The sequence below is a fragment of the Camelina sativa genome, chromosome 19 (genome assembly GCF_000633955.1).
Source record: "Camelina sativa cultivar DH55 chromosome 19, Cs, whole genome shotgun sequence".
Classification (NCBI taxonomy): domain Eukaryota; kingdom Viridiplantae; phylum Streptophyta; class Magnoliopsida; order Brassicales; family Brassicaceae; genus Camelina; species Camelina sativa.
In genome coordinates, this window is record NC_025703.1 from 7977263 (window position 1) to 7988309 (window position 11047).

The 11047-nt window shown below is 35.1% G+C and overlaps 3 protein-coding genes across 3 annotated transcripts; 2 read left to right on the plus strand and 1 right to left on the minus strand.

Moving 5' to 3' along the window:
- LOC104765475 (histidine-containing phosphotransfer protein 4) lies at nucleotides 1934–3418 on the plus strand. The gene is made up of 6 exons (XM_010489190.2): nucleotides 1934–1984; nucleotides 2161–2291; nucleotides 2367–2435; nucleotides 2682–2753; nucleotides 2945–3017; nucleotides 3152–3418. Exons 1-6 carry the CDS (start codon nucleotides 1940–1942, stop codon nucleotides 3197–3199), a joined length of 438 nt encoding a protein of 145 aa, XP_010487492.1. The 5' UTR covers nucleotides 1934–1939; the 3' UTR covers nucleotides 3200–3418.
- Nucleotides 6333–7953, plus strand: LOC104765477 (GDSL esterase/lipase APG-like). Its single transcript, XM_010489193.1, has 5 exons — nucleotides 6333–6620; nucleotides 6710–6840; nucleotides 6920–7153; nucleotides 7243–7498; nucleotides 7597–7953. Exons 1-5 carry the CDS (start codon nucleotides 6338–6340, stop codon nucleotides 7791–7793), a joined length of 1101 nt encoding a protein of 366 aa, XP_010487495.1. The 5' UTR covers nucleotides 6333–6337; the 3' UTR covers nucleotides 7794–7953.
- LOC104765476 (polyadenylate-binding protein 6-like) lies at nucleotides 7887–10791 on the minus strand. The gene is made up of 7 exons (XM_010489192.1): nucleotides 10378–10791; nucleotides 9841–10153; nucleotides 9497–9756; nucleotides 9113–9406; nucleotides 8648–9009; nucleotides 8500–8562; nucleotides 7887–8379 (listed from the first exon to the last, which is right to left on the minus strand). Exons 1-7 carry the CDS (start codon nucleotides 10616–10618, stop codon nucleotides 8140–8142), a joined length of 1773 nt encoding a protein of 590 aa, XP_010487494.1. The 5' UTR covers nucleotides 10619–10791; the 3' UTR covers nucleotides 7887–8139.

Below are 11047 nucleotides of genomic sequence, written 5' to 3' on the forward strand. Positions count from 1 at the left end.
ATCACCATAGTTTAGGGTTTAGACTTTAGATGGTATATAGATTCAATGTCTATGTTTTGAGTTCAAGTTGTATTGTCTAAGGTTCAAGGTGTAGGATTTAGGGGTTAAGGTTAAAAGTTTAGGTTTAGGTATGTGGATGATGTGTCTATATTTTTAATTCATGGTTTAGGATTTAGGGTTCAAGGTGTATGGTTTAGGGTTTAGGATTTAAGATTTAGGGTATAAGGTTTACGTTTTTGGGCTTATATGGATTTAGTGTCTATGTGGTGTTAGGATTTAATATTTAGGGTATAAGGTTAACTTTTTTTTGTTTGTCAACAACTAAAGTTACTAAACTTAAAATTTAGTATGTTTATCACCAACTAAAGTTACTAAACTTAAAATTTAGTAATGAAAATGAAAAATAAATGTTGAAGAAAAAAAATATTAGAAAAGAAAGAGAAAAGTTAGAGAGAGAGATGAGAAGGAAAAAAAAAGGTAGAAAGAGAAGGTTAGTTTAGTTAGAGGGTGTAAGTTGTAATTTGACATAAGAAAAGTATATGGATAGTAGAAAGTGGGTGTAAGTGTTAATACTTTAGGAGAAAGTGGGTGTGGGTGTCATTTTTCCTAGATAAATTTTCTTTCTTTTAGCTATGTCGATGTCTTTGTTATAATTAACTTCTTGATTAATCAACTGAATTTATATGATATTTGTCCTTTAACATCAACTTTATCCAATTTAAAACTTGCATAATTATGTGTACTATATATGTAAATGTCCATTTAGTTTAAGAAAATGTGAGAATAATAACTTCATGAAATTATTATATATATATATATATATATATATATATATATATCTTGTTTTTTCTCTGGTCATCCATGTTCACTGATTTAAAATTTTGTAGCTAAAAAAAATTGAAATAAAGTAATCAATTCTACCATTTTTTTTTTTTTAAATAAACCATCCTTTCTTGTTGCCCAATTCTATTCATATTTATTGTGACTAAACATGGTACTATGGAAATCAAAACCTTAAAAAATATCCAACAAATATATTAATATTAGAGACAACTTTGTGAAAACATGTATAAAATATTGAGTAATTAACCAAGACAGAAACGGTCATTTTATTTGTTGAGAATATATTTCTCTTGAACTGTATACCATTTTTAAATTAGAACTTTTCTTTTTCACTTTCAGAAAAATTCTTGTCCAAATACATTTTATTAGTATATATATTTTGCTACCATTTCCAAAAAGATGTGTTTCATACAGTAACAACGTTTAGCTTTTAGGTTCTAATTCGAAATTTACCTGTTTCTGATGTAAGTATTTAATAATATTAGATATATTCGTCTACACTCCATTCATGCATGAGATCCCTTGATTAATTTATTTAGATTGTAGAAGCACTTCAATCATTTTGTTGGGCAATAGATATATCGATCATCCACAGTAGTTTGTTTATATTCTTCATGGACACTACTTATTATAAATAAACAACTTATATTGAATTCACTAATATAAAACATAAACATTACTATACAATATACATATATAATAACTTATATTAAGACATATTTCATTAAATTACATCTAGGATATATGTTATAAAATATAACAAAAATATATTGATAAATGCATCTACTTGTTATCGAAATAAGCTGATAAAACCGAATACACGTTTCCTTTCTATAATTTTTTTTTGAAGTATGAGAATACATAATTCATGCCCCTTACGTTGCAGGTTCCCATCATTTTTATAAATATTCTCTTCTCTTTTCTACTTTCTCTTTTTTGATGTGTAATATGAAATTATTTTATATTCTATCTTTCCCCTATATATATCTCAGATCTCCACCGTTTCAGTATTGCATTGCCACACGAATTACCTAAGATAAAAACGAATTATTAGTTCTCTCACTTATTGTTAAGTTTTCTCCAAATTTAATCAAAAATGCAGAGGCAGGTGGCACTCATTAAGCAGTCCCTCTTTGATCAGGTTTCTTTAAATTTTCTTTCGTGGTGTTTTTGTATTTATTTATATTCTTACTAGTTATGAATTTATTTTTTATTAAAATAAGAAAAAATCTAAATCCTTTTCATGACCTTATTAATTTAACTAAGAAAAATGAAAAATGAATGAATCAAAAGCTAATATGGGGAAAATGCATGCAGGGATATCTCGACGAACAATTCATGGAGTTAGAAGAGCTCCAAGATGATGCAAACCCTAATTTTGTTGAAGAAGTTTCCGCATTATACTTCAAAGATTCAGCTCGATTAATCAATAACATTGACCAAGCTTTGTGAGTAGTTTTTTTAAATTCTTACTATTTTTGCGTAATTTGTTTCGATTTTTCTAATTTATTTTAACAATGCAGGGAAAGAGGATCATTTGATTTCAATCGGCTAGATAGTTACATGCATCAGTTTAAGGGAAGCAGCACAAGGTAATTTCCATTGTAATTCTGATAAAATCAAACACTATCCTAAGAAAAAAACTGAAGTATTTAAGAAAAAAATGCAAAGATTTTAGTAGTTAATTAAACTGGTAAAATTACGTACTTCCATTCTCATTATCGTTCCATGACAAAATATACTTGAATAAAATTTTCTTTAGGATCGTAGTTAATTAATTAGCAATGCTTGTATTGACATAATGTTACAAATTTTTTCCTTTCTTTTTTTATTTGTAGTATTGGGGCAAGTAAGGTGAAAGCTGAATGCACAAAGTTTAGAGAATACTGCAGAGCTGGAAACGCTGAAGGGTACGTTCGTCTTTTAAACTTACACCTACATGTCCTCGTTTATGACGGACTACAAAAGTTATGGGGTCAAACTGAAAACAAATAAAAATAAGGAGTACAAAATTGAAGCAATCCACGGAACCTTAAACTTTTGCTTTATTTGATTTTCGACTCCCTAATTAGTTTTCTTTTAAATTGCCACCGATCCACAGATGCTTGAGGACATTTCAGCAACTAAAGAAAGAACACTCAACGTTGAGAAAGAAGCTTGAACATTACTTCCAGGCAAGCCACTGATCACTTTTTTTTACACCTGAATGAATCACATAATCATGGGATTGAATTAATCACATTGATCACTTTTGTTATAGTAGTAGTGTATGTATTTGCTGAAGTTAATTAAGTTTTGTAATGAACAGTTGGCAAGGCAGGCGGGGCCAAAGGAGACAGCACGTAGGCCAAAGTAAAGAAAAGAGCGAGAGCAAGAGAGATAAATGAGGAATCGTCGTCGAATTTTGTAGAAATAATATACTATATAATAAAATAGTTCCTCTTTATTTTTTAGTATCTATATATTACAATGTACGTTATAAAGAAGATCTTGGACATTTTATATTTGTATCAATCAATAAACGGTCCAAATTTTCTCTATGTTTTCTTCATCCTTAAATGGTATTTCTTTTTTTAAGAGTTTATATTTACTTTTTCTTCTATGTAAAGAAACAGTTTATATATTTACGATTACCTCGTATTCGTAGCATTTTGGCAACCAATAATAACGGGATACAGAAAAGTGTGGGCAAAAAGAATGCATTTAGTCGATTCTCTAATGAATGCAAATTACATTGTTGGAAAAATAAAAATAAAGTAATGCTTTACCTTATTCGGTTTGTTCTAGACAGCCTCGTTCGCGACCTAAATACTTTAACCTATTTTATCTCATCATGACAGACAATTTGTAATTATAGATTAGATTCTACTAGTCTCCACTAGAACTGTTCATAAAAAGAAATTAAAATTAAAAATAATAATAAAAGGCTTAGATGCAAACTATTTTAAGTTAAAAACTACTTTGCTTTTCTTTGGTTCGGAACATAGATGAGTACTAAAAAGGCTAAGGTATTCTGGGAGGTTGTTTGTAGGCATTTCATTGGGAGAATATTTTTGGATGGTTTTAAAGTAAAAATATTATGAAAATAATGTAAGATCATTAGCTTAGATTTTTTGTTAAGAAATTAGTTATTGGAAGAACATGTTTAAGATCATAAGATTTAATAATATAATAATCTTAAACATATTACAATTTAAAAGACTTTAAAAAATAACATTTAAATTGCAAACTTAAAAAACTTATACTAAAATTCAAAATACAATACCAAATTTTTATGAAACAAAAAAACATTAAAGATATAAATTAAAAAAAAAACAAACAAACATATTACAATTTTAAAAACTTCAAAAAATAACATTTAAATTGCAAACTTAAAAAACTTATACTAAAATTCAAAATACAATACCAAATTTTTATGAAACAAAAAAACATTAACGATATAAATAAAAAAAAAACAAACAAAACTTCCTCCAAACAAATAAATGTTTTCTCCTTTGCAAAAAATTGTATCCATTCACGAGTTGCCACGTCACCCAAGAACTGGCCCAAAATCAGTTCTACATCAAGAACCAACAACATGTTCTTCACCCACTGTTCTCTATATTTTTGATTTTAAAAAGGCTTAGAACACCCAAAGTGTTCCCCCAATTCAGATGGCCTAACAGTGAAGGGGGTCTCGGTTTACGATCTTTGAAAGAAGCAAATTTGGTGAGTTGTTTACGGTTGATCTGGCGGTTAGTGTCCCATGGTAACTCTTTTTAGGGTGGAATGGCCTTCAACTAATCTCCTAAGACAAACTTCATTCTGGTCAGCTAATAGTACAACCAGTTTGGACTCATGGATATGGAAAAAACTTCTAAAATATTGGGACCTGGCAAAAACGTTTTGTAAAGTGGAGGTTGGGACTGGAGAGCGTACTTCTTTTTGGTTTGATAACTGGTTAGACTTGGGTCCTTTCATTGATCTTGTGGGTGACAGAGGGGTTATCGATTTGGGGATCAGCCGCCACAGTTCACTTTCGAAAGCTTGGACTAATCGTAGGCGACGACGGCATCAGTCGGAACAGTTAACCGTGTTGGAGAACGCTCTGCATTCTCAATGGCTGCGACGACAGGAGAAACCCGATCAACTATTGTGACGAGGAAAGAATGATGTTTTCAAGCAGAAGTTCTCAACTCGGGACACTTGGAACCATATACGAACAACCTCTGCCACAGTCTCATGGCATCGTGGTGTTTGGTTTAGTCATGCTACTCCAAAGTTTTCTTTTTGTGCATGGTTGGTAGTTCATGATCGTCTTTCAACGGTTATGCGTATGGTGGCTTGGAACGGGTGGCTTGCGGGTACTTGTATTTTATGCCATTTTGCTATGGAAATAAGAGATCACCTGTTCTTTAGCTGCTCTTTTGTCTCGGAAGTGTGGTCAGCACTGTCCAAAGGTCTTCTAGGTGCACGTTATACGACGGGTTAGTCAACACTGCTTGAGCTCATTTCAAACCCCCAGCTCCACAGGGTCGATGGGTTTCTCATCAGGTATGTCTTCCAAGCGGTTGTCTACGCGGTTTAACGTGAGCATAATGGGCGCCGTCACGGCGAAGTTTCATACAATGTAGCCTGCCTTATTGACTGGATAGAGCGACAAGTTCGTGATCAACTACTTGCCATTGGTCTCTTGGGTGATACGCGGTATTTTTTTCATTGGTCTCTTGCTATACGACACTAATTATATAACAATTCTTAATTTAGTTACACTTACATGCATGTCATATGTTTTCATACAATGAGACTTTGATATCAGATAACTAAACTACTTCGTGTTCAGAATTTCAAATTTTTTTTTTTTTTTTGGTCAGCTATATTCAGACCTTATGCATGAAAAAAATAAAAATCCATAATGCAGAGAAATAAATCACATGTTTTCTAGTTTTAATTAAAAGATCCAGCATTTATTAGAATTTATTTCAATTTCTTCCACGTAAAGTCTACACTACACACAGTGAGGCTGATTCATAGACGTAGATAGAGCAATGAATCTCTCTCCCAAAAGAAAAAGAAATTAGAAAAAAAAAAACAGAACAGCCTAATACATAACTATATATCTTCTTTAATCTTTATACATATGAATATTAATTGTTTAATCAATTATTTAAAGCGACGTGAAACTACTCGGCTCCTCATTTATTAGCCATAGCTATATATATCTCACAACCTCCATCTTCCTTTACTTTAAGCACAGACCAGATCCTATTTATGGCATCCATGTGCAACTTTTTTCCCGTTAAAAGGTAAAGATTATTTAAGAAAATTACCTAATAAAATTGAATTATGCAAAAACAGGCTGGTTCAGTTTTTTTCCACGAATCAAAAAAAAAAAATGGTTGGAGAAATATTGAATAAGAGAGAGAGTGTGTATACTATTCAGAGTTGACACAACAACATTGAAGTAAACTAACTCCTACCCTCTTTGTCTATGTATATATATAAACCAAAGTACATGCAATCTTTCACCATTCACACATACCAAAGCAAAAACATGGATCGTCGCACGATGTTGTTTTTGCTTCTCACATTGGTATCTACCTTCTCTTTAGTCCAAATCTCCTTTGCTCAACTAGTTCCTGCGATCATGACATTCGGAGACTCTGTAGTTGATGTCGGCAACAACAACTACCTTCCGACCATTTTCAGAGCTGATTACCCTCCTTATGGCCGTGATTTCGCTAACCACAAACCCACCGGCCGTTTCTGCAACGGAAAATTAGCTACTGATATTACCGGTAAAAGCTTGTTTACTTGTAATCCAAGTTATCTATCTTCTTTAAGTTGTTTTGGAACTGAAGTCTTTTGTGTTTTTACTCTGTCACAGCTGAGACTCTAGGCTTCACTAAGTACCCACCAGCTTATCTAAGTCCTGAAGCTTCAGGAAAGAACCTTCTCATTGGTGCTAACTTCGCTTCTGCAGCTTCAGGTTATGATGACAAAGCTGCTCTTATCAATGTAAGTGACTGTTCATACATGTTTTCTTAGATCTGTTTCTTTTTTTTTGTTGATTTTGTTCTTTTCTTTTTTTGGACAGCACGCGATCCCGTTGTATCAGCAAGTTGAGTACTTCAAGGAATACAAGAGCAAGCTCATTAAAATTGCAGGAAGTAAAAAGGCTGATTCGATCATAAGCGGAGCAATCTGTCTCCTAAGTGCAGGAAGCAGTGACTTTGTTCAAAACTACTATGTGAATCCTCTGCTTAACAAAGTCTACACTGTTGATCAGTACGGATCTTTCCTTATCGATAACTTCTCTACATTTATCAAGGTAAAACATTTTCCTTGGTTATCCCTCGCTGTTTTCAATTGCAAAGAATACAAGATGTGACATTTTTGAGTTTTGATTGAATGTTGCAGCAAGTGTATGGGGTTGGAGCAAGGAAGATCGGTGTGACTTCTCTGCCTCCAACGGGGTGTCTTCCAGCTGCAAGAACCCTTTTCGGTTTCCATGAGAAAGGTTGTGTTCAAAGACTCAACACAGATGCTCAGCAATTCAACAAGAAGCTTAATGCAGCTGCTTCAAAGCTTCAGAAGCAGTATTCTGGTCTTAAAATTGTTGTCTTCGACATCTTCACTCCACTCTATGATCTTGTTCAGAACCCTTCCAAATCCGGTAAGTCACAAAAATGGACTGATATATTTATAACATTTATTGTTGCTGCTCTGCTTTAGATAATCCATGACACATTATTCATCTTTTTTGTCTAACAGGATTCACTGAAGCAACCAAAGGATGTTGTGGAACAGGAACAGTCGAAACAACTTCACTCTTGTGCAATCCGAAATCGTTGGGGACATGCCCCAATGCTACTCAGTATGTGTTCTGGGACAGTGTTCATCCCTCTGAAGCTGCCAATGAAATTCTTGCCAGTTCTTTAATTGGACAGGGCTTCTCTCTCATCGGTTGATGTTAGATCTTTCAGTATATGTCATATCTTCTCTTTTTAAATTGCTGTTTCTGTAAAACCTTGAGCCATACATTTGTTTCTCTTCGAACTATGTATCAAACCACCACTATTTACTAAAAATGTATTGAAACTTACTACAAGAAAACCAAAAGTTTGAGAATACCAGAAACTATATACAACCTACCTCTGCATGTTCTTTTTCACAAAAACAAAATGATTAAAATGCTAAAGAGTTGTAGATCTAAAGATCTACAGATCGAAGCTCTTGTAATCTGTACAATTTCTATGAGCAAAAGCTATTGAAGGGTTAAAATGAAAGCAGTGGAATTCTAAGCGGTGAGAGATCTCAAGCCACAGCAGCAGGGCCAATGTTTAAGCAGCTCCCTCCAATTAGTGCAATTTGTTTTCCTGACTTCTCTGCCTTCTTCACTTTTGGTGACAACATTACTTTCAAAGCGGGTGATGCTTCTCTACGGTTCTCAGCAGATGTTGTTGCTTTTGAGCATGTCGCAGCCTCTAAAGTTCGGTTACCTTCACCCTTAAAGACGAGTTTCTGTTTGGCACCATTTTTGGCAAAGGGATAAGCCTGCAGAAAAATACCAACTTAGGGATCAAAACTTTCGACTGAGTAAACATTTTAACCTTAACATAAAAACCTTGGAGATAATGGAAGATTCAGCACATGTTAGTGTTAATGAAGGCATACCGGGTGTTTGTAGACTAGGTGCACTGATCTTTTCTCCTTGAGAGGAGCCTGGCCAGCTGGAACCTGAGTTATAATAATAGGAAGTGTGAGTGATATTTAATTTGAAGACAGGTTTTGGGTTTGTTTGAAGAAGCAGAGAAATGCTTACACAGGTGGTGATGTTTTGGTGGCTAAACATTTGTGGTAACTGAGGCGCCATATAGTAATAAGATGCCCCGTAAGGGACAGGAGGAACTTGCGTGTAATGATGTGGTTGTCCATGAAAGCTGCTGGGCACAGATGGGAGGACTGGCTGAGCTGGTGAAGGGACAGGAACTTGCGTGTAATGATGTGGTTGTCCATAAAAGCTGCTGGGCAAAGTTGGGAGGACTAGCTGAGCTGGTGAAGGAACAGGAGGAACTTGCGTGTAATGCTGTGGTTTTCCATGAAAGTATTGCTGCAACATCTTGAGTCGATCCTCTTTGCGCTCAGCAACTCGAACAACAAATTGTTTTCCATCAACTGTAAACCCTGTAAGAAGCAAGAGTAATAGTCGTGCAAATTGAATCAGTAAATACCAGTTAGGTGTAGTAGAGCAAAGATAAGCTAGAATACATTAGGGGTTATAGTATACCATTGAGCTCTCTTTTAGCCTGTTTGGACGCTTCACAGTTAGAGAAACACACAAAGCCGAATCCTTTACTTCTACCATTCTCATGACGCATCACTTTAGCTGAGACTATCTGCCCATAGCTTCCAAATATTTCTCGCAGTCTTGTTTCATTCATTGATTCACTCAAGTTCTTCACGTACAGATTGGACCATCCCATGTTAGACTTGGCAATAAAGTTGCCCCCGTATTTTTGCTTCAGCATCTCCTTCCTTTCATCACTTCTCAGTGCCATTCCAACAAACAAAGTCTTCGATCCTAATCATAAAAGGAAAGTTCTAAAATCAGAAACTCTGGTCTAATGACAATGTACTAAGTATTGGGTTCAGAAGAAGAAGGTTGAGTTACCAAGTGGTTTTCCATGGAGAGATCCCACAGCTCTCTTAGCATTTACTGGATTGCAGAAGTTGACAAATCCGAAACCTCTAGATCTTCCCATACCATCCCTCATAACCACAACACTTGAGACTGTCCCATAATGAGAAAACAGTGTATGTAGATAATCCTCTGTAACAGTTTCGATAAGGTTCTTCACATAAACGTTTGTGGATTCTTGATGTCCTGCCATAGCTGCTCTGTCATTCTTGTTGATGAACTTGGCTACGAACCTAAAGAAAGAATCACACAATCATTCATCATTAGCCTTCGATCAATCAATAAAGAAATCATGCTTAAAGCCACAAGTAACTTACAGTTTCTTGCCATCAACCACAGAGCCATGGAGGGCAGAACGAGCAGCTGCAGCAGATTGCTCTGTATGAAACTGAACAAAACCAAAACCTTTACTTTTGCCATTCTCTTCAGCGACTTTGCAAGAGAGTACGTCTCCATAGGGGGAAAACATTCGCTCTAAGCAAATGCTAGTGATCGAGCTGTCAAGATTCTTAACGTATAGATTTCCAAGCCCAGTAGTACGACGGTATTGAAGATCCCTCTGAGACCACATGATTCGCATAGCCTTCCCTTTCAAATCAGTATGGTTTAAGCACGCCATAGCATTCGATGCTAAACCACCCAAATAATCAAAACAAAGATTAATCAGAAGCGATTCATCAATCTCACAAGACCTAACAAATTGGGAAATTTCTAGGGTTTTAGCAAGATTTTTGGGGTTTACAGAACGAAAGAAGAAACGATTATACGAGAGAGAGAGAGTTCGAAATCCAAAAACAGAGATTTAAGAAACGAAACGATTAAAGAAAGGAAGAAGTCTTTTGTAATTTGTTTACCGGTGGAAGGAGAATCGAAGTTGACGTAAGCGTAGCACAAGGATTTTCCGGTGACGGAGTTACGGCAAAGATGAACGGAAGAGACAGGAACAGTCAAGGAGAATTTGTGGATGAGATCTTGCTCCGTCACGTCTGGGCTAAGATCGCCGACGTAAAGCGAAGAAGTAAACCTTGAAGAATGCTTCTGCTGCTGCTGGTGGTGATTTCCCAACGCCTTCGTTTCAGATTTCACGAGCGCCATGGTCTCTCTTCTTCGTATCGTAAATGAGAAAGAAACAAAAAAACTTTTTTTTTTTTGTTTTTCCGAGAAAGTGATGAAAGAGAGACTCTGCAGAGGAAGGAAAAAAAAAAGAGTAAATTGGAGAAGACGAGTGAGAAGCAGAGAAGAAAAAGAGATCTTATTGTTATTTTGTCGTTGAGTGAGTGTATGTATCGATATAAGTGTGTATGTATATATCGTTCTGTTATAACCGTAATGATGATAGCGAGTGAGCTGCACACACTCAGAGTCACAGAGAGACTCGCAGAGACGGCTGTTGTACGGAAACTACACGCGCCGCGAGTAGTATATTTAGTTGTAACTCGCGTTTTACCCAATTATCAAATCACAAGTGTATTTTTCTTTTTCCCTTTCCGTGCATAATATTTTTAGAGTGAATTAGCTGACTAG

What these genes read in the sequence shown, in the direction of transcription:
- LOC104765475 (XM_010489190.2), top strand. Translation starts at nt 1,940, where the DNA reads ATGCAGAGGCAGGTGGCACTCATTAAGCAGTCCCTCTTTGATCAG. An exon ending in AATAACATTGACCAAGCTTT is followed by an intron (nt 2,292 to 2,366) that starts GTGAGTAGTTTT and finishes TTAACAATGCAG; the next exon opens with GGAAAGAGGATCATTTGATT. An exon ending in AGAGCTGGAAACGCTGAAGG is followed by an intron (nt 2,754 to 2,944) that starts GTACGTTCGTCT and finishes ACCGATCCACAG; the next exon opens with ATGCTTGAGGACATTTCAGC.
- LOC104765477 (XM_010489193.1), top strand. Translation starts at nt 6,338, where the DNA reads ATGCAATCTTTCACCATTCACACATACCAAAGCAAAAACATGGATCGT. An exon ending in ATTAGCTACTGATATTACCG is followed by an intron (nt 6,621 to 6,709) that starts GTAAAAGCTTGT and finishes ACTCTGTCACAG; the next exon opens with CTGAGACTCTAGGCTTCACT. An exon ending in ACTTCTCTACATTTATCAAG is followed by an intron (nt 7,154 to 7,242) that starts GTAAAACATTTT and finishes TGAATGTTGCAG; the next exon opens with CAAGTGTATGGGGTTGGAGC.
- LOC104765476 (XM_010489192.1), bottom strand. Translation starts at nt 10,618, where the DNA reads ATGGCGCTCGTGAAATCTGAAACGAAGGCGTTGGGAAATCACCACCAG. An exon ending in CTTCGATTCTCCTTCCACCG is followed by an intron (nt 10,154 to 10,377) that starts GTAAACAAATTA and finishes TGGGTGGTTTAG; the next exon opens with CATCGAATGCTATGGCGTGC. An exon ending in TCTCCATGGAAAACCACTTG is followed by an intron (nt 9,407 to 9,496) that starts GTAACTCAACCT and finishes TTTTATGATTAG; the next exon opens with GATCGAAGACTTTGTTTGTT.